This window comes from Diplotaxodon limnothrissa, linkage group LG12, assembly GCF_057381915.1.
Source record: "Diplotaxodon limnothrissa isolate DT_005_m linkage group LG12, D_limnothrissa_male_GT1.1, whole genome shotgun sequence".
NCBI lineage: Eukaryota > Metazoa > Chordata > Actinopteri > Cichliformes > Cichlidae > Diplotaxodon > Diplotaxodon limnothrissa.
In genome coordinates this window covers 19,725,101-19,747,726 of record NC_140607.1, presented here as the reverse complement: position 1 = coordinate 19,747,726, position 22,626 = coordinate 19,725,101, and the positions used below count along the sequence as shown (strand labels likewise).

At 41.8% G+C, this 22,626-nt stretch overlaps 2 protein-coding genes across 2 annotated transcripts in view; one reads left to right on the top strand and one right to left on the bottom strand.

The window, feature by feature from the left end:
* Positions 1 to 230: 230 nt before the first annotated feature.
* On the top strand, positions 231 to 20,473 carry homer1b (homer scaffold protein 1b). The gene is made up of 8 exons (XM_085367269.1): positions 231 to 733; positions 2,695 to 2,826; positions 4,643 to 4,735; positions 9,237 to 9,385; positions 16,346 to 16,502; positions 16,764 to 16,874; positions 16,969 to 17,049; positions 17,147 to 20,473. The coding sequence occupies exons 1-8, from the start codon at positions 431 to 433 to the stop codon at positions 17,336 to 17,338; spliced, it is 1,218 nt and encodes a 405-aa protein (XP_085223395.1). The 5' UTR covers positions 231 to 430; the 3' UTR covers positions 17,339 to 20,473.
* Positions 20,093 to 22,626, bottom strand: part of LOC146621175 (junction-mediating and -regulatory protein-like) — a 14,007-nt gene continuing 11,473 nt past the window's right edge. The window contains exon 10 of the mRNA XM_085367268.1: positions 20,093 to 22,599. Within this exon, the coding sequence (XP_085223394.1) occupies positions 22,292 to 22,599 (308 nt within the window). The 3' untranslated portion in view covers positions 20,093 to 22,291. The remainder of the gene's footprint in view (positions 22,600 to 22,626) is intronic.

The window sequence follows — 22,626 nt, the reverse complement described above, 5'->3', positions numbered from 1 at the left end:
GCTGGACATGTGGAGATGATCTACACAAACGCAGACCCCTTCCATGCACACACACAAGGATGCAGATTTAAAATCCCATCATGTTTGTGTCGTTGCTTTTGTATGTTTGTGTGTGTGGAAACTGCAGCTCAGTGGGGTGTGTCTATGCTAGTTAACTGTGGCCTACTGTCTATATTTAGCCTGAAACCCTCTCCTTCCCTCCTGTGTGACCCTCGCTTGGTGCTGCAGGCATTCCCATATCAGAGCACAGAGACGGGGTGCTGTCTTGCAAAGAAAGAAGGACAGAGTGTGTTCTGGGTAGACATCCAATATGAGAGGAAGTTTAGGTTTAACATGTATGATTGAATTCAGTTGAGCCAGCTTCTCATTCGTATACAAGTCACTGAGTATGTAGTAACTCGGTGACAGCCTCTGTGTCTGTGGTGTAACTATGGAGGATGGCGAGCTGGTTGTTCATTTACCCAGGCGATCTGACTCCCCTGTGGGCAACAGGGGTTTCGTTGCCGGCGGCGGGTTTGGTGAGACGTTGGTGTTGCGGCACAAAGAGGTTCACCACTTCTTCTTCGTTCCCTTCAGGGAGCAGCCCATCTACAGCACGCGGGCTCACGTCTTCCAGATCGATCCCAACACTAAGAAGAACTGGCTGCCCACCAGCAAGCATGCCGTCACGGTTTCCTACTTCTACGACAGCACGCGCAACGTCTACCGCATCATCAGCCTGGACGGCACCAAGGTGAGCGGCTCATCCGGGTTGCTGATTCACGTCTTACCCCAAATCTTGCATATGAAACACCGGCTGCTTTTCATTTTTGCCAACTGGTGTGGTTTTATTATGATGTTCCAGATGTTTCAGTGTAATTACCTCATCACTCATCAAACAGGCTTCACTGCAATTCACTGAGTTTTAATGGTGTTTATAATTTATTATATTTGGAAACTAATGTGCAAACACCTCTTAAGAGAGCTCAGGGTTTGTAGGACGTCCCGAGACCGGCAGCTCATGTTTCACTCATGCAACTGCTCTTTAGTGTCTTTCTGCACTTCTATACTTATATCTTAGAATATTCTTTTTGTTAGATATCCAGGAGGGGCACTTGATGTGATTGGCCCTAGCTTTGCATGACTAGGGGCAGATTGGAGCTCTTTATAGGCACTGCACACATGCACGCCCCCTGCCTGTTACGGAGAAAGGAGGGGTGAAGCTAAATTAGAAAAACAGATGACAGTGTGAGGAGAAAAAGAAATAGAAACAAGGAGACACATACAGAAAAGAAGCCAGGTCTTCAACACGGTCAATTTAGCAATCGTCTCATATCATCCAGCACAAAATAGATAGCTAAGTTCAACTGTTATGTAACACACACTCAGTGACTTCTCCCCTTCACTAATAAAGCATCGTGCATTGATGCCAACTAGAATGCCAAGCATTACACAACACTGCTAATTGATCAGCCATTAATTTGTCCTACATTAGTGTTTTTTAACAAAGCCAGCTGAATTATGTAAAAGAGGTACACTTCAATTCTGGTTCATGGAAAATGGAGGAAAAGGCTAAAGATTTTTGGTGGGGTTTTTTTTCTTTTCTCTAGTCCGTCTCTCAGTATTTTCTGACTTTGACAATCCCTCTGTTGCATTGAGTCTCTTTGTTTTCCATTGAAGATGTGAATCTCTATAAACCAATCATTTTAAATTTTTTTTCTCAATCGTCTTCATTCGGCTGGATCCTTTAAAGGTCGCCGCAGCAGATCATCTACCTCCATTTCACCCCATCCTTAGCATCCTCCTCTGTTCCACATCCCTCTGCGTGTCCTTTTTCACTATATCCATTAAATGTCCTCCCTTTATCCAATATATCCACTATCCCTCATGCACATGTTAAAAACCATCTCAACTTTGCCTCTCTAACATTGTCTCCAAACTTTTAAATCTGAGCTTTCCCTCTGATCTTCTCATTTCTAATCCTGGTCACTCCTGATGAAAACAGTAACACTTAAAGAATCTTAATAATCTATTTAAAATGCCTGGATACTGTAGTGTCATTAATAGTGTTATTAATATCAGTGTATTTGTTAAAAGCCACGTTCAGTGTTTGTGGGATTGTCTGTAAATGGAAGCTGCTATCTGTACTAGTAATAAAAAACAACAACAAAGACATGTCACCATCATGTTCTGAACTGCACATTCATATTTTTTATTGTTTAAAAAAAAAAGATTTAGGTCTAGAGGGGATCTATAAGGCACACAGTACCACAGTATTTCTTTAGATTAGGCGAAAGGTTGTATTTTTAGAATCAAATAGTTATTTGTTATATAAAATGAGAGAAACTGAGAAGTGAAATAGTCAAAAATTGAATTAGTTGAAGAAACACTTTGATATTTTATTTTGAAAAGCAAAGATACCTTCACAAAGACCTGAAATAGTTAGTTACTTACAATCAAAGATCCAAAAAGTTGATTCTGTTCATCTGAGCACGTATCAGGATATAATCGAACAGAGTCACTCTGGATCAAGATGTAAATAAGAAAAATAAAGAAACTAGGCTTTTAGCTAATGTGTGTGCCACATACATACAATGGAGAGTTTCACCAGCGTTCTCACTTTAAATCTTTCTAGCGCTCTATTTGACACCTCCTGTCGCGATACACACAGTTAATTTGATGCATATTAAGTGGGTCTGCTCTTTTTATTTTCAGGCAATAATCAACAGCACCATCAGCCCCAACATGACGTTCACAAAGACCTCACAGAAATTTGGGCAGTGGGCGGACAGCCGAGCTAACACTGTCTATGGACTGGGATTCTCCACTGAGCATCATCTATCCAAGGTACCACCCCTATCCACCCAAACACTACACACACACACACACACACACACACACACACACACACACACACACACACACACACGTTACTTTACTACCAAACTCAGCAGTACAGACACGTCGTCTGTGCCAGGAAGGCAAGGATAACGAGGCTGTTAACAATACTTATAAGCATTCCTTGTTTTATACCGCACAATAACGCGGTGTGGTCATGTGACCTGAAGGTTGCTGAAGGTCAAGTGTTCTTTTCCTCCATCTCAAAATCCCTCAAACAAATTTCTCGCTCATGCTTCGTCATTATAAAACTCCCGTTAGCAGAAAAGATAGGATCCAGTGGTTGTGCACTTTGCATTTCACATGCTGGTTTACACCGACTGGCTTCAGTGTATTTATCATGAGAAGAACTACATAACCTGTTCTCTTTTTGGCTCTTTTTTTGGCTCATGGCTTAAGAAAGGGGCCAAAACTCTGGATTTCTCAGCCTCGTATGCTCTTAATTTGACGTTTACTTTGGAAATGGAGCACTTCGGCAAGGACTAAAGGTGCTGTGCACAGCAGTTTGTCACTAACTGGACTCTGCTCAGTGGCCAGGTACCAAATTATCCAATTATGTGTCTGTAAGGTAGCCGGTTGCTGTATTACAGTAAGACAACTGCTTGGTACCACTGAATCTTATCGTGAGTTTATGCAAGTATAATTTATAATCTTAATAAGACATTGTACATAAATAAAGCTTACAATAACCTGGACAGTCAGTTCAGTTCATCCATCCAGCCATTTGTTTCCACTTACCTAATTCTGGGCTGCAGGGTGACTGGACCCTGTCCAGTCTGTTATAGGGCGAGAGGAAGGGTACACCTAACCTCAATACAGAGGATGAAAAAGTAACAATAATAATAATGATGATGATCAACAACATACTTTTCTCAAATTACTTGCAAATGCTCAACATCAGTGCTTTAACCGACTTGCAGGCAGTTAGACTGTGAACAGGAACTCTCTGAGAAATACCTGCCAGCCAAGTGGAAGTATTTTCTTTGTTTCAAATTAGAAATAATCTAATTCACTTCTCAGATGACCACAGTGCCAAAACTCCTGAAGCACTTAAACTAAACTTATGCATTTAAAGCACAGAACCAGGACTATTATATTGCACTGAAGTAAAATGATATTGAGTTACTTATTGCAACTCCACTAATGGCGGACACAAGACCGACTTCAGCTGAGTCAATTTGATTTCCTCACCACTCAGCCCTCTGCAGTACTGTATATACTAAATTAGTGTGGGAGTCGCATCAGTGATGAACCACACCCTAAAGGGACATTGGGGAGGTGGGCTAGTGTGTATGTGCCAGAGTGTTTATATTTGCTCAAAGCCCCTCAGCTGAGCTCGCCTTACCGCTTCAGCCTGGCTGAATGTATCTTTGCTCTCGACCAAAATAACCCAAGAGATCAACTTCAGCCGCTGACAACTTCTCATTACAGGAAAAGTCTAAGAGGAAAATGGCACAGTTTGGTTAGCTCTAAGTATGTGCGTGCATGTCCAATGGAAAGATTGTCATTGGAGACCCCGCTGGGTCATATTTCTGCAGAGGAATTATGGGTAATTCTTCTCCAAATGCAACTGCAGTTTTTTAATGGAAACAGCTTCTCTCTATACGTCACAGGACTAATACATACTGAGCTCTTTCTTTCTCTCACAGTCCATTTAAGTCGATATATTGTGCACATACAGATGCATACATACTGCACAGATTAAGCCACATTATTGTAGGAAGTACAGCACACAATCACTCACGCACTTGTCCTCTGTGTCCAGTTTGCAGAGAAGTTTGCAGAATATAAAGAAGCAGCAAGACTCGCTAAGGAGAAGAGTCAAGAAAAGATGGACATGGCCACATCTCCTTCTCAGGTATGTTCAGTATGCCCTAACTTAATCACAACACCACCACCACAGTACTCTTACACGACTACTCATGACTACTGTCACAGTCATGTTGAGTAATAAACAGTTATAAGCAGGAAAAACAATAATTTTACCTTAAATTATATTTTATTTTACCAATTTTTATCTGTAAAAAAACTAAAATAAATAAATGAATAAATAAATAAAAACAAACAAGCAACACCTCTCCCCCAAAACTTACATATAAATGCCCATGGTAGTCTGTTGTTAGGTGGTTCCTAGACAGATGTAGCTAAAATTTCATTTCCTATTGGTTTATGGACTCCAGTTTTGAAGCATTATGGTTCTGGCCATTTTAATTTGTTGTCACACATGTCACGGGTGAGGGTGGATTTGAATGAGAAACAAAAGGGCACTTCACAGCTAAAGTATCCATGCCCCCGATTAACTTTAAGTTGAAGTTTATTTATACAGGGAGTGCAGAATTATTAGGCAAGTTGTATTTTGGAGGAATAATTTTATTATTGAACAACAACCATGTTCTCAATGAACCCAAAAAACTCATTAATATCAAAGCTGAATGTTTTTGGAAGTAGTTTTTAGTTTGTTTTTAGTTTTAGCTATTTTAGGAGGATATCTGTGTGTGCAGGTGACTATTACTGTGCATAATTATTAGGCAACTTAACAAAAAACAAATATATACCCATTTCAATTATTTCTTTTTACCAGTGAAACCAATATAACATCTCCACATTCACAAATATACATTTCTGACATTCAAAAACAAAACAAAAACAAATCAGCGACCAATATAGCCACCTTTCTTTGCAAGGACACTCAAAAGCCTGCCATCCATGGATTCTGTCAGTGTTTTGATCTGTTCACCATCAACATTGCGTGCAGCAGCAACCACAGCCTCCCAGACACTGTTCAGAGAGGTGTACTGTTTTCTCTCCTTGTAAATCTCACATTTGATGATGGACCACAGGTTCTCAATGGGGTTCAGATCAGGTGAACAAGGTGGCCATGTCATTAGTTTTTCTTCTTTTATACCCTTTCTTGCCAGCCACGCTGTGGAGTACTTGGACGCGTGTGATGGAGCATTGTCCTGCATGGAAATCATGTTTTTCTTGAAGGATGCAGACTTCTTCCTGTACCACTGCTTGAAGAAGGTGTCTTCCAGAAACTGGCAGTAGGACTGGGAGTTGAGCTTGACTCCATCCTCAACCCGAAAAGGCCCCACAAGCTCATCTTTGATGATACCAGCCCAAACCAGTACTCCACCTCCACCTTGCTGGCGTCTGAGTCGGACTGGAGCTCTCTGCCCTTTACCAATCCAGCCACGGGCCCATCCATCTGGCCCATCAAGACTCACTCTCATTTCATCAGTCCATAAAACCTTAGAAAAACCAGTCTTGAGATAATTCTTGGCCCAGTCTTGACGTTTCAGCTTGTGTGTCTTGTTCAGTGGTGGTCGTCTTTCAGCTTTTCTTACCTTGGCCATGTCTCTGAGTATTGCACACCTTGTGCTTTTGGGCACTCCAGTGATGTTGCAGCTCTGAAATATGACCAAACTGGTGGCAAGTGGCATCTTGGCAGCTGCACGCTTGACTTTTCTCAGTTCATGGGCAGTTATTTTGCGCCTTGGTTTTTCCACACGCTTCTTGCGACCCTGTTGACTATTTTGAATGAAACGCTTGATTGTTCGATGATCACGCTTCAGAAGCTTTGCAATTTTGAGACTGCTGCATCCCTCTGCAAGATATCTCACTATTTTTGACTTTTCTGAGCCTGTCAAGTCCTTCTTTTGACCCATTTTGCCAAAGGAAAGGACGTTGCCTAATAATTATGCACACCTGATATACGGTGTTGATGTCATTAGACCACACCCCTTCTCATTACAGAGATGCACATTACCTAATATGCTTAATTGGTAGTAGGCTTTCGAGCCTATACAGCTTGGAGTAAGACAACATGCATGAAGAGGATGATGTGGACAAAATACTCATTTGCCTAATAATTCTGCACTCCCTGTATAGCGACAAATCACAACAACAGTTGCTTCAAGGTTCTTTATACCGCAGGGTAAAGACCCTACAGTATTATGGAGAAAACACTAACAATCAGACGATTCTCTGTGAGCAAGTGCTAGGCAACAGTGGGAAGGAAAAAAATCACCTTTAACAGGAAGAAACCTCGAGTGGAACCAGACTCATGGAGGGGTATCCATCTACCATGACTAGATGGAGGAAAAAGAAGAGACAAAGGAAGGCATATGGAGACAGGGCAAACCACTCACTGTGGGAATAAGAAGACTCTTATTGTCTATTTTTTCTCTAAATGCTATCTTAATTAGAAAATTAAGCTAATGCTATATTTAAGAAGTCAATATAACAGCAACCGATCCCATGAACTCATCAGAAAAATATTTATCTGGATATAGAAGCAGGTTTATTTCCGCCAAAGCTTCAGAACAAATAGAATTAATTTTGCAGCCAAAAGAGTCGCCCTCTGCTGGCCATTAGAATGGTCGCAGGTCAACGTATTGGCTTCACTTTTCTGACCCACCAGTAACATCCATATTTTATATATAGTGTGTGGGCATAAGCTACCAGTGTGGTACATATTTTTTCTACATGTATCCGTGCCATAGATTACAAAAAAACTGTGCTCATTGTGGCGAAAAATTAGCCTGTATGCTAGCCTTTAGTTTGTGGAGGAAATGATACTAATAATAGTAATAATAGAGTGTTTTAGAGTATTTGTAACTGTGCCAAAATCTGTTAACCGGCTTCATGTTTTTTCCTTATGGGGGCTAGGGGAGCAGCCTCCCGCTGTACTGCAGCCTACTATATGTGCCGCAGCCCACATAGGTTAAAACGCTACAGTACCATGTGAGGAAGTCTTTTAATGAAGCCAGGAGAATAGCTGCTCCCTCACCTGGGGTTGAAGGCTGCACTTGCAGCTCTCAGCACCACTTGCAGCTAGAGGCTGCGAAGCTCTACACCAGGGTCCCTGCTGAAAGGTGGTGTTTTACCCACATGCCTGCTGGCTTTTTATTCTAACTTCTAGATCCTCTCCTTTACCTCGTCTAAATGAGGTAAAATAAAAACGAATCATGAGACACAAATTATTCTACTGAAACAAGCTGAGAATAGAGCTAACTGCTATATGCTGGTCCCAATAGGCCGAATCTCAGTGGAAATGCATCTTGAACAGATATTAAATCATATACTAATGAATGCGGAGCACAAAATGTAAAACCAGGCGTAATCTTCCTCTTATCTCTCACTTCCTTCTTGCCCATTAGAGGCGTACAGGCAGCGTCATTGTGTTACTGTATTGTGCCCAAGCCCTGAGTCTTAATAGCTTTGTTTTATGTAAGTGCAGCAGCCAAATCATTTGTCTCTTGTATAATCCTGGGGTTGTATGGGATATAAAGATAAGAATTAATCTGTAATTCTCTAATTTCCCAGTGCTATAGACTGCTAATTTAATGTCCTGTAGGAATGTCAAAATTTTTTGCGACACAGTAGTGAGAGCTTTGACAGCGAGAGAGCGCCTCCTGTTTTCAAAATATCATTGCTTTGTTTTTAAATCTTGTCGTCATTTTATAATATCACAGACATTATTATCTTTTTATATGATTTTAGTAATATAAGCTTTATATTGGGTACTGTGCTAAAGTCTGATTTCTTTGAAGTTCAGTCTTTCTTTGGACACTTTTTCACTGACCAATTCCAGAGGAATGCTTTTTTGATTGCTAAACCACTTTACACTGATGTACAACAGTGAGCGTCTGCAGCCATCTGTAAAACATGGAGGAGGCTCTGTCATGTCTTGGGACTGCATTTCATCCAATTGAGTTTGAGATTTTGTTAAAAATTATGGCACTTTGAACACAAAAACAGACCAGCAGGTACCGATCCACCATGCAGTACCATCTGGAAAACATCTGATTGTTAACAGCTTCATTTTTCAGCATGAAAATATAAAACTATGAGTCTCCCCAGCCCGCAGACATCAAAATTACTGAAGCAGTGTGGGATAAATTTTCTTTTAACTTTGACTTTCAAGCTTGTTAGAATTTTACAAACTCATAAATGAATGAGGGGTGGCTTAAGACCTTTGCACAGTACTGTGCATTAGCTATAGTTTATTTGAATGTGTGGAAAGGAGCTGAAACAATTAACTGTTTAAATAATTATCGAAAGAAATGTAATCAAGTTATTAAAAATTTTTAAAATTATTTTTTTTCGGTTATAGCTTGTTAGTATGAAAAAAACCAAGACGTCTTATCTTACGGTGCTTAAAATTAGAGGAATAAATGAGTCATTTTATTGGGAAAAATACTTGATGGGTTACAAGCTCATGATAACTATCTATTACCCAGTTTTCTTAAACACCTAATGCTATTTGTCTTGAAAATCCAACCACTGTTTGCATGTTCTGCTTGATTATTATGTTTAACTGACAGTAACAGCTGAATCACCGTGTCCACATGCAGGAGTCTCCGGCAGGCGAGCTCTCATCACCTTTGACCCCGGTGACTCCGCCCATGGAAAACATCAACGGCACAGATGAAATCTGTGACACGACTCCCAACTCAGACGCCCGTCCCGAGCCGGCGCAGAACGCTCTGGCCTTTGCACACAGGTACATCCCACATTATGATGTGTGACATTAACGCAGTCGTAACGACGTGAGCATGCAACTGCTGTCACAGTCATATCTAACACAAACAATGCTAAAACAACAAAATTAATATGATTGGTGGTTTGTCTGCTGTTTGTCTGAGGCACAGACATGTAGCCTGCACCTCCTTTCTTTATGCGTGTTCACCTTTATATGTTGCATGTCAGCATGGTCGTGAACGCCTTCTATTCACCGCTACTCTCTCATGTTTTTCCTCTCTAGGGAGCAGTTTAAGACTTGTCGGGTCTGCTCTTTCTGATAGGGATGTCAGTTCAAGTCCTGACTACTGCGACACCATAACTACGCAAAACAAACAAACGAACAGGAAAAAAAATGTTCAGGATCAAAGCTTTCAAAAATTAAGAGCCCGATTGCAGATCAGCAACAGGGAGGGTGCTCTTTCCAAAAACCTGATGCACTGCCTGTTTAGCAACTTTTAAAAAGTAAGGTTAAACCAGCACGCCAAAACTCCAGTAAGAACGAATGCGGTGATATGGGCGCAAGAGTTCTTCTTGAATTATGATCAGTGATATTTACACACTGGACCAGCAAACGATGTAACTTTGAGTGTTTCTCAGGTCTGAGAAATAATTTCACTTATTCATTTTTGTTCAGTCTGAGCATGCTCGGTGAGAAAAGCACATTTCTAATTTTGTGTATGCTACTGCGATGCAATAACATCATGTCAAATTCAAATCTCTTGACTGAGTAGGTGTTGGTGTCACCTCTATGCATGCACCAGTACTGTTGTGTACATTCCTCTGAAATGGATAACTCATGTTGCTTGTGATTGTTAATCCTGGTTCATATGCACCAGACTGTGTAAGATTCAGAGGTTAAAGAGTTGTGTAAATATTTTTGTTGTGTACAATGGCTTTCTGAAAAGGTGCGGTTGTGCGAGGCTCATCGCCAGAAAGTTGTCGATGAAGCATTTATGTAAGACTTATATAACACACTGTGGGTAGTGGGAGGCAGAGAGAGTGCAAGACAGACAGACAGAGACAGAGAGTATGTGTCAGAAACTGGGAATAGCGAGAACGACAGAGAGGGAGAGGTGCTTGTATAAAGTCTGTACATGAGTCACTCATACCTAAACAGCACAGCACCAACTGCACACACACTCTCAGCACAATAAATAAACTGAACAGACGGGAATGGGCAATCAGTTTGAGTTGTTCAACTGAGTGTTTTTCTTTTTTTCTGAGGAGAGGAAATGTTATCCAATGTCACTTGTAGTCCACTGTACACACAGGTCTTTTTATTTGTAAAACCTCTGTAACTTGTGCCACTTTGGTTATTTCTCTGGCTGCGATTCTTATTAATTAAAGATATCAATCAATATCAATCGCTTAATGTATTATCATTCTTTTGTTTTTTCATTTGTTTAAATACTGGCATATGACTGGAGAAGCTTTTTTAATATTTTAAACATACATTTTGAGATCTTGAATAGACTTAGAATACTTATTAAGAACTTATTAATGAGGGAAAGTCTGAGAAGTGTATGTTCACAAAATCCTGCCACCACACGATGATGTCTGTGAGGCTTCACGGATCTGTGAAGTGAGAGCGGGATGTAGAGAGGACACCCACTGCCTGCTGCAGCCTTGCTGCTCATGTGTCTATTAATGCTGCATGCGTGGGAGATGGGGTCGACTCTCTGCATTCGCGATGGCAAGTTGTGGACGTAACAAGCGAACCTCTGTCTCACGTGTTCTCAGAGGCATATGCAGTGAGGGTAGAAGCAAGAGCCATCCAAATATTTTACCACGTAACCCTTCATTTTTCTGTCTCTCGATGATTCACACTTTGCCAGTCTTATATCATCGGACTGTTCCCCGAACCGATGTGAAAAAGTGTTTTTTGACAGCTGGTTGATAGCAAAAAGGAGAAGGGACAAAAAAGGAATACAGTGTTTTTTAGTGTATTTTATGTGCTTACTTCTATGCTATTTGTGGAGACTCAGGCGTCAGTGTACAAAAAGAGTGGAGACCTCTGTGATGGCTTGACTCTTGGCTGTATATCTGTTGATGACGATGTTGATGATCATAGTGTATATGTGTAAGTACCGCACTGTTGCTTAGCGGGGCTGTGTAGGCAGGCATGTGTGGGAGCAGAGGGCAGAGGGAGGAGGGATGAAAGAAAGCAGGTCCACGAGAGAGTTTTTATATCTGGACGTGAGCGTGGCTTGGCAGGTCTGCACCGGACTCGCTTTGACTGGTTTCCTGAATATTGTAAGACCTTTTTCGTTGGGACTGCTGGTGCTGTGTGTGAATGGTGCTCTAATGTCGGAGGATGTAGGCGTTTGTCAGTGGGTTTGCGGTAGGCTTGCATGAAAGGAGACCGTGCCAGTGTCTCCATTCCACTTGTGCTGCCATGGCAACTGCTCAGCCTCCCCGCTTCTTGAAGGGCTGTGCGAGGAGAAAGAACCTACCTGGCAACCAGCAGCGGTCAGGACGCGCCAGAAACATAAGAGCTGCAGAAATAAGTTTACGCTTTGTGTTCGGTATCTTTATTGAGATGACGCTCGACATTGTGAAGCAGCAAAGCAAAAAACAGAGTGTTGATGCTCATGATGTATTGGCAGTGTATACAGATTATCTTCAAAACACAAAAAACATTCAGAATTTTGCTGGAAAAATAACATTTAATAAAAAAATTTAATTGGTTAAATAAAAATGTGAATCTGAGACTGGATTAAATCTGCTCCTTTAATGGCTGCCTTAATGATACATATCATCACAAAGAAAAAAAAAAGAGTTAATTCCATCCTATTTACAACTTCAAACTGATACAAACAGGGAATGATATTTTTTTAACATCACATTCATTTTTATATTTTAAAAGCACCAGAAATCAAGAGACACCAACTGAAAAACATCTATTTCTATTAACATTTCTGACATGTAAATGATAGTAGTTCAGTGGCACAGCAGTATTAAACTTACCCTCATTGTGTCTCACACACACTTTCCTCTCTGCCCTGCCATCCTCAGCCAGAACAGTGCTCAGGTGCCCCCCTGAAACCTCTGAGCCAGACTCGTTTAATGACGACGAACACCAGTGTCAAAACATCTTGCACTCTCCAGTTCTCCCTTTGTCGCTCTCCCTCGCTGTCTCCGTCTGTCTCCGTCTTCACATCTTGACGTCTTGCCTGCACTCTGGCTCTCCGAGCTGGTGCAGCGTGGGGTTTATACATTGGCGGGGAGGCATGCCTTGGTGACAGCTCTGCTCCATCTGTGTATGAGCATGTGTGTGTGTGTGTAGTTGGGGGGTTGGGGTTGTGTGTCTGGTAATATGTGCATGTGTAGGATGAGGTGTCGTCTCCCTCCTATGCGTCACACATGCAGACACACTTGCACTCACGGAGGGGGTGGCTGTTGTGTAAGAAGTGAAGGCGCCGTGGGAGTCCCGAGTGAATTCTTTCTGGGCTTTCTCGCTTTTACTCTTCGCAGAGTGGGTGTTACGGAAAAGTGGAGTGCTGCGGCAGTGTGTGAGCATATACGGTTGGGCTATACAGTTTGTGTGTGTGTGTGTCAATGAGGGGGTGGAACAAAACAGAACTGAAAACATTGTTATGGATCATACAGACCCTCATCACCCCTTGAGCGAGCTAAGCTTCCTTTTGTGTTTGCACCAGTGTGAAAAATTACAGTGAAGTATGTGTGGGAGTAGGAGTTCCTTTTTCATGGATACTTGACTTGATGCAGGTGCTCGACAGAGTTTAGATCTAATGGCGCCAAAGTCAGACATTATGTGAGAGACAGGGAATAGATGTTACATAAATCTAGAGATACTGTATGCAGTGTACAGATCTAACAGGAGAGCACATAAGAAACATTTCCCTCCCTAAAGTTGTACTTACTAATACACTAGGAGCCAGATTTTCTTGTGTGTGTTTTTTAAGCGGTCCTGAGCAGTTTGCTCACCAGGCTTTCTGAAAGTGTTTCAAAGCTGTTTTCTTTGGACATTTCCAGTCCAGTTCTTATACCTGAGGGTTTTTGAGCAAAGAAAGCCACCTTATCCAAAGAATGAATTGTTGTGTCAATGCATAACAGAAGCAATTTCAAATTGTATCTTTAGGGACTTTGTTACTAGCACCCAGTCACAAAAACACATAATATGTTTCCATATATGTAGCAAAATCTATGACAGATGCCAAAAATCACACAGTTTGGTTAAACGCAAGGCTGTTTAACCAAAACCTTAGAATAACTTGGGATGTTGAGAAGCACCTTTGGGAAACCAGGACAAATGGAGAACAAAAGAAGTAACAGGCCTAAACAAAAAGTATCTACAGAACATGATCTGTGTCTGAAAGTCATGTTCGAAAGAAATATGAAAAGAAAAAAAAGTCCAGGAAAAATCTGACACAGGCCTGACTGTTTACTGAAGCCTCATCAGAAATGGTCTCAGTGGAAGATCAGGAAAGACTGAGTACATGTTGTGTTCATATTAGATAATGTTCAACAAAAAATTCACCGGATTTACAACAACAACTTCCAATCTATCCATCCTCGTATCTTTATCTGGGCTGCAGAGGGCATAACCCTGAAGTGATAGGGTACATCCTGGACAGGTCACCAGTCTATCACATAGAGACAAACAACCATTTGCAGTCACATTAACACCTTTGGGTAATTTAGAATCATCAGTTACCCTAACCCTAATAACTGCATGACTTTTAACTGTAGAAGAAACCAGAGTACCAGAGAACCCATTGCAAACTTGATCAGATTGTGGATTTGAACGCAGGACCTTCGTGCTCTGAAGCAACAGCGCTAACACCATGCCCTTGAGCTGTCAATCCAGACATAACAAAAGTATGAAAATTAGGCTTGATGCAGAATTTTCTTTATGTTTTTGTCCTTGACAGGTTAAACCACAATAAATAGCAACAGCATTTATGTTGTCATGGTTGTCTGCCTCTTACAACCCCAGTGATTTTCCTGTGGTTTGAAATCTCATGTGATCTTGTGAATTTCGTGAGTGCAGGCAACTAACCACACTTCCTAGATTGTATCATGTCATCTGAACAAGAACAAATTAAGTTGCAGATCCAACATGATTTGATTGCGTTCACCATAAAAACTTGACAATATTTTGTTCAAATGACAAGTGAACTTGTAAATGTAACCACCCAATTTCCTTTTTTTGAGTGTATGACAAGTTACACAAGAACTGGACTGAAAATCAGTGGCAACAGATCTTGTGCAGTGATGAATCTAAATTTTAAAAATTTGATTCAAATTATCTTCAGTATGCATGGAGGAAGTCAGGAGATGTACAACAGTGAGTGTCTACAATCATCTGTAAAACATGGTGGAAGCTCTGCCATTAGGCTGCGTTTCAGCCAGTGATGTTGGAGAACTTGATGAAATTCATTGGAATGACAAAGGATTTGAATCTTTTACATAATACGATACCCTTTTTAATGTGGAAAAACACTGCAAATGCATTAAAAACTTAGCTGACAGCAAAAAACCCAAACAAACAGTGGAACACTATCAGATTGGCCTCCCCAGTGCCCAGACCTCAACATTACTGAAGCAGTGTGGGATCATCTGAGAACAGAGAATTAAACAAAAGACAGCCAGCATGCAAAGAAGAGCTTTGAATATCTTTCCCAAAATCTGCAGAAATATTCCTGAAGACTACTTAATGAAATGTCCCAACAGTTTGCCTGAGAGAGTTCAGGCTATGTTAAAGAATTAATGTGTTTCATAACAAATATTGACTTTCAGGCTTTTTAGAATTGTACAAACTCTGCACCTATTTTCTATTTTGTTTGCTTGTATAATATACTGTTTGTACATATTTAAACAGTATATTATTCCCCATTTATTATATATATGTAATATATAATAAGATATATACTATACAACTCTGAACCTATGAATGAAAAGGACAAAAATAATTTTTTTGTTGGTGCATTAAAATCAGTCACATCACTTCGTCATCTACTCTGTGAGTAGCTGGACCAGATTAGGCTCCAGCCAGTCTAAAGGATATAATCTCAGATTATAGCTCATCTGTCAGACAGCTGCTTTCACAACTACTGCCCGTGAAGTGCTGACCTCCAGCCTGAGTGCCCACTGCAGTCGTTGTTCCCTGTTATCTCATGTTCGTGTATTTAGGAATATTCTTTCTAAAAGGTATTATTTATATTTTATACTGTGACATACAGTTTCATGGTCACGTGAACACAAAACAAATCATACTGACCATTTTCATTAGTTAAATTATATCCCTCTGTTGTGTTAACAGTAACAAATTTACCAGATTAGCTGGTAAGATTACAGTTAATAGCAGTTTTATAGAATAACTCAAATTATTTGGGAAAATTACCATGCACATGCATTCCTTTACACCCAATCATGTTTCTATCAATTCAGAGCACTGAGTTACATTTCTGGGGATTTATTCTAACCCTAACCAGAGCTACTACATTCCTAATCCTAATCTTAATCTTAACCCTTAGTCGGACTTTAAACCAAATCTTCAGGCTAAAATCTGTGGGCCTGCTCTTTGCCCCGAAAGGGTCCTTAAAATGTGAATATTTGTCGCTCTCCTCCAACTTTCAGGAAAATTGGCCTGGATGTTTTTTTGTAATCTTGTCTACACACAAACAGACAAATAAAAAAACGTAACCTTCTTGGTAAACTGAAGTAATCGTGCTCAGCTCAGTGAAGCCCAATAAAAGTACGGATTACAATGAGAGATGCAAACCTTATTAGATGTACAATGAAATGATCTAACAAAATAGAAAATGATAACTATGAAGTATTTTTTAATAATAATCTGCATTATTGTTCGATGGATTGATGGATTTTCACCATGCATTATCATGGAAACACGAGCACTTATCGTCTAATGTCACTGTTGGTGAACTGACAGCATGCGTTTCCCTGTGTTCTGCAGCCCGGCCATGACAAAACACTGGGAAGCTGAGCTGGAGGCACTAAAGGGGAACAATGCCAAGCTAACGGCAGCTCTGCTGGAGTCCACTGCCAACGTCAAACAGTGGAAACAGCAACTGGCCGCCTACCAGGAAGAGGCAGAGAGACTACACAAGCGGGTGAGCGAGGAATGGGGGGGCCACAGGGATGCTTGTTTGTTTTCATGTGTGATTAAATCATTTCAATTTAAAAAGGGGTGATCATTTGGTGGGGGTGCTCTGAAGTTGGGATGAGAGGGAAAAAGAATAAAAGAGAGTTGAGTGTAAGCATGCGGGAGAGTAAAGGGAAGAGGTCGTCTGGGAATGAGACAGAGAGCCTGTTTCTGTTACACCGGTTCCTCTCTGGATCTGAATAATGATGTCCACAATTTATTCTTGCAGGTGACTGAACTTGAATGCCAGAGCAACCAAACCCCAGTGATTAAATCCCAGAAGACCGAGCTCAACCAAACCATAGAAGAACTAGAGACTGCACTAAGGGATAAAGAAGAGGTGTGTGTCTGTGTGATTTTTCCCTAAAATGAAAAGGCTCATGCACGTTAAATTTAATTTACACAGCACTTTAATTATTTTCTTACACCCCCAGGAAATGGAAAAGTTGAAAGAAGAACTGGAAAACATGAATGACCTGATGGAGCAGAAAGACACACTCACCCAGAAACTCGAGGTGAGTCAAAAGAGTGGGACGGTCTCTATCTTCTATCCTCCAAAAAATCGCCCCACCTTAATGAACTAACATGCCAACATCATCTCACTGTGCGCAGGAGACGGAGCTGCGCAGCCGCGTGCTCGAGGAGCAGCTGGCGGGTGCCGAGCAGAGGCTGGAAGAGAACCAGGAGGAGCAGGAGAACTTTAGGAAGAGCCTGCGGACGCTGCTGGAGCTGCTGGACGGCAAGATCTTTGAGCTGACGGAGCTCAGAGACACCTTGGCTCGGCTCATAGAGGAGGCCAGCTAGAAGACAAAGTTACCTAAACTTCACAGACAGAGCCATATGACAACTTACTCTGACACCTACCCACTATGCCCCCTTTTCCCCTTCACAACCCACACAGATTAAAATGAGACACTGCCCACATTCATATTTCAGTCAAAAAGGGCAGCTGTTCCCCTGGTTTTTTTTTACCTTGCAGGCATCCAGTTCCTACCAACCGCAGGCGCTCCTGTGGCTCGCGACGATGCAGGGTCTACCTCAGCTTGCCTTCTGATGGGCTGGTGTAGGCATAACATCGGCTGAACTGGTAGTTCCTGCCCCCCCCAACCTACCCCCTCACACACACACACACACACACACACACACACACACACACACACACACACACACACACACACACACACACACACACACACACCCTTTCGCAAAGAGTTAACTTGAGAACTGTGCCTCAGTGCCATCTACTGTTTGACTGGGAGAGCTGCACCACAGCTTGCAGCATCACACCACACCGTCACCCCCCCCTCCCCCCGCTTCCACTCTAAACTGCATCCCCACCCCCACCCCGCTCCCCCGGAGGGGAGCGTTGAAAGTCATGTGGAAATAATTGCTGTTAAGACTCAGAGAACTGCGCCAAAGCTGCCAAATCCCCCCGAAAATATTGTCCTCTAACTAGCAGATGCTTTGATCCAAAGTGACTTACTGTACAGACGAGAACTGAACGGAGAAGCCCCATGTTTGAGCTCGGGCTGCCAGAAGAGAATTAAAGGATGACTCTCAATACAACAAATCAGTCAGTGTTACCTATTTGTCTGGAGTAACATCACAGCTACCCCCTCCCCACACCCAAAATCCCAACCTGGGAAAAATATAGTTCGGTTTACTTCTGTATGTCCGCAGCCAGTTTAAATTCCTATACGATAGACGACTACTAAATCTTCCAGAGGCGTTGTTCATGCCACACAGAAAGTTTCGGGTGTGTGTGCCCACGTTATATTCAACATGAAAGATTTCTGCATCCGGACTGCTTCCACCATCACAGACCTGTCTTCCTGCCAAACTCAGTGTGGTGTGTTTTTCTGAACAAGGCCTGACATAATGTGTGCCTTCAAGCACATATGAGTGGAGAAGTGTTTGTATATAATATGTGTGTGTGTGTGTGTGTGCGTGTGTGTGTGCGTGTGTGCAGCGAAACATTGTGGACAATGAGGCCGCCGACACTTAACACACACACACACACTCTCACACTGAGCAATACCAGACAGGCTCTTTTCGACACCTTCTATCCGACTCTATCAGGTACTTTACTCAGTGGACTCATGCAGATATAGGTCAAATGCAACTAAGCTGGTCTCCCCCTGTCCAACAGAAAGTGTACTACTTTTGACCGTAAAACTGTGTGGCAGCCCTGTCTGGTCGAAGTAGTGCATCGTGAAGGGCTTCTAGAGTGTCATCTTGGTGTTCGTAAAATCTCCACCCTCGGTGAAACTGGCCGCAGGTTTTCACTCCTCACTGGTGAATACAGAACTGCACTCAGTTTCTATTCTTTTTTTACACAGAATATAACACTGATGATATAATTATAGAAATGTACAAGACAACTTTCTACTCATGACTGCGTTTAAATGAATGGCTGGAAGACTCAAAATGCAGTAACGCCTTGGGGTGGCTTTTTGTTGTGTATTAACCTATGAGTGTTCAGCCTGTAGGTTGAAAACAGCAACAACAAAAACTCTTCTGTGCATTTTAAATGTGTTAAAAAACACAGTTTTACACATTCTGTACCCAAATATAGACTTACTGTATACAGCAGCATTTATGCAGGTAAAATCTAAAGCTGTACCTTAAACTCGCTTCCTTAAAATTGACTCCATTTCTAAAGTGCACCTTGTTTGCGCTTTATTTCACTGTTATAACTCCCTCTATGTATTAGATTTGTATTAAGTAATACCACAGCAGCTTTCTGCAGGTTAATACACTGGAATAAGTCTCATGTAAAGGGAAATGTTACTTTTTTTTCTGGTTTAACGTTGATGGTTGAGTGACAGAGATGGAATACCTTAATATTAATGCTATTGTTAATGAATGCCTTTGTACAGTAGTGGATAAGAAGCTTTTCATTCTCCTGTTTTGTAACTTATGGTATTTAAATGTAGGTATTATTATTGTATTTAGAGGTATGAGAAGACTGGCAATATTTTTGACTATTTAAAGTAATTTTGAACTCATGATATTAAAGAGGTACCTCAGGCCAACGATGTTCATAGACTGGTGAGACTTGTGAGTTCGCAGCTGAAGGGATTTATCACATGCCGGTGACAAACGATCAGGAGACATACTTGTTGGTGCTTCAGCCAAACTACACCCTCTGTTGAATTCAAAGTCAAAGAAACACACCTCTGTGAACTAAGAAATGCTATGTTTTTTATTCAAATACAGTGACCGCGGCGTTCAGTGTGTGCAAAGTGTTTGGGCTCTGTTTTTTTTTAAATCGAAAATATTCATTAGACAATCTCAGAATTTGCTTCACAAGGTTTTATTCAAATGCAAGGGCAAAATTGTAAATTAAAAAACAAAACAAAACATCAGAATAAATGAGAATGCTAGGAAAAGGCAAACAGGTATTCTTGGAACAGTTTGTTTAGTAAGTCCACTGTTTTAGGCAAGCAATCTAAACTCATTGTCACCAATGAAGAGGCTTCATTCCTTTTCTCATATTTCATTATTTTGATATTGCACTTCTCAAGTGACTGACAGGTATTCAGACAAAGGATCATATAATCAGCCTGTCGATTACAGGTCTTTATAGGAAGCAAATGCATCAGAAAAAAAAGATTTGGCTGGAAACACGTTGGAAATAAAAACAGGACACAAACTAAGAAATGAAGTGCAAAAATACAGCTGTGTCGAGGTTATTTATAGATAAAGGTAAGTGCACATGACAGTCAGGTCAGTCAGGTAAGAAACAGCCGGTTCACAGGTGTGAGCCCGCTTTCCCAAAGGTTTTAAACACACTGCTGACCACAGATAAGAAGAGCAACATAACTTTTAGCACTAACATTGGAGAAACTTTGTCCTGGTCAGTTATAGTGAAGTCGTGTAAGGTCTGAGTTAGTCTTAGACTAAAGTCGGGTCAGTGTCTGTTTCATGCTACATGATGAGGGTACCATGGAAGACTGTTGTGCCTCAGACTGGCTCTGCCAGGAAAAAAAAGAAACCATCTTAAGCACCGAGCTACTTTCAAGCTATGACATATACACCCGTGCCTGTTCTTTCTGCCTTGTGATTAATCTGTGAATGGCTCCCAACACAAGCTTAAGAGAAAAAGCACACTACTTTTTATAATTATTATTCATTTATTTATTTATTTATTGCATTAAAGCTGTTTAAGACAGTGCATGCTGAAGCTCTTCCAAGCTCAGAGCCACACTTGTAAATCCACGTCTTTGTGCTATGTTTATGCAGATTCTTGTACTGTCTGTCCAAAAATTCAGGACTGAGTTTATTCAGTGCTTTTAAACTTACTTAGCTTCTAAATATATATTTTCCCCCAGTGGTTAAAGCATAATAATTGTTCCTGTACAGATAAAGTGATTTAGAATTTGTACTATGTATCATCAAAGTGCTCACACCATTTTCTGTCACTGAAACGATTTTGCACATGTTGGCTGTGAATTTAGAGTGTGAGTCCATGTGTGCATATCTTCACTTCCAGCACTGTGAGTAACAGGCCTCCTACTGTGTTCTCCTGCCCACCGAGTGCAGGGAAAGAAATTTGGAAAAATGCAATAAAGGGGAGGAGAGAAAGTGGAGAAGATGGCAGGAGAAACTGCATCAATCACAACCGACTGCTCCACGGCCCACATTGACTCCCCACAGCGCAGAGAGAATCTAGCCTCCTACGTACCATCCATCACTCAAACAAGCATGACCAGTTTCACTCCTCCACCGTGACTATCCCTTATATGAAGTTTGGGAATCACCAACTGAATCTACCCACGAGCACCACTGACACTAACCTTGACCTCCACCTCACCAAACAAACTTCAGTGACCCCTCGTCCAATCCTCTCTAACCGTAGGTGTCCAGCTTCAGATTAGAGATGCTGTTAGATGTGACAAATAATGATAAACCTTACTGCACCCTCTGTTTCTTCCACCCGCCCAGCCATATGCTGCGGTCGAACAGATGGGTCGATACATATTTGCTCACTCAGAGAGGCTGTGAGAGTCGGGGGTGGTGAGGGCCAGAAGAGGACAAGAGAAAGGGGGAGGGGCGCAAATCTGGTGCCACAGAGGCAAGGATTTAAAGATGAGCACTGGTCCTTTTATTGTCAGACACGCCCATGCCCACGTGATGGGAATGGGCCAAAACCAGATAGGCAGCATAGTGAGGGGGCAGCTTGATGAAAAATATCAGATGCTGTAATGATTTACAATCTGGACACTAAATCCAGTGATCCCAGTTTGAACGTGTAAACTATTCATCGCTCAGTCTCCCAAAAACTTCAAATTACCAGCAACGCACATCTTTTATGCTGTAGGGTGAGTGAAGAGGTCACACAGCTCATCAGCACTTTCCATATACAGTTTCACAAATAAGTGTCAGTGCAGTATGTCAGCGAGACAGTACATTTGATATAAATAAAAAAGTAAACATGGAATCAGTACAGTCTGATGATGGGAACAAAACCACAGTGACATACAGTAGTAGTAAAAACATAATCGCTAACCATCGTGAGGATGTAGTGTGAAAAAGAAACTGAAAACAGATTGACCATAGACCTTTGGAGCGTTTGGTGAGTTGGTGATAATTGTTGTGACTCTCTGGCGTAGTCACTGGGTACATGTGTGGCTGAGATGTGTGTGCTTGAATGCGTGATTGACTGTTTGTGTGTGTGTGTGTGTTTACAGTACAGTACAGTGTGTGCAGTGCCAGAGGCTGAAGTCATCTGTGTTACGGGTGCAGCCCTGAACCCTAGCTTTCCCAGTCGTGGGCGGCCAAACCATCGTCGTCCGAGTCGGACTCTGGTGAGGCCTCCTTGATGCGGCGCAGCGCCTCGTGGATGCTCCTAGTCAGGGGGTCGGTGGAAGGCGGGAACTCTCCCTGGTCCTTTCTCTCTCTGCAGGGAACGCGACGAAGTTTGACCCCCTTACGAATTTGGGCCAGGATGCTGTTTGGGTCATCGTCACCCTTGGCAGGAAGCAGGGAACGCTGGTCGACCTTCCTCAGATGGAAGCTGCCTCTCTTCAGGGAGGCGAGCACCTCGTCCATGGGGGAGCTTACTGCATGTGAGCAGGGGAGAAAAACAC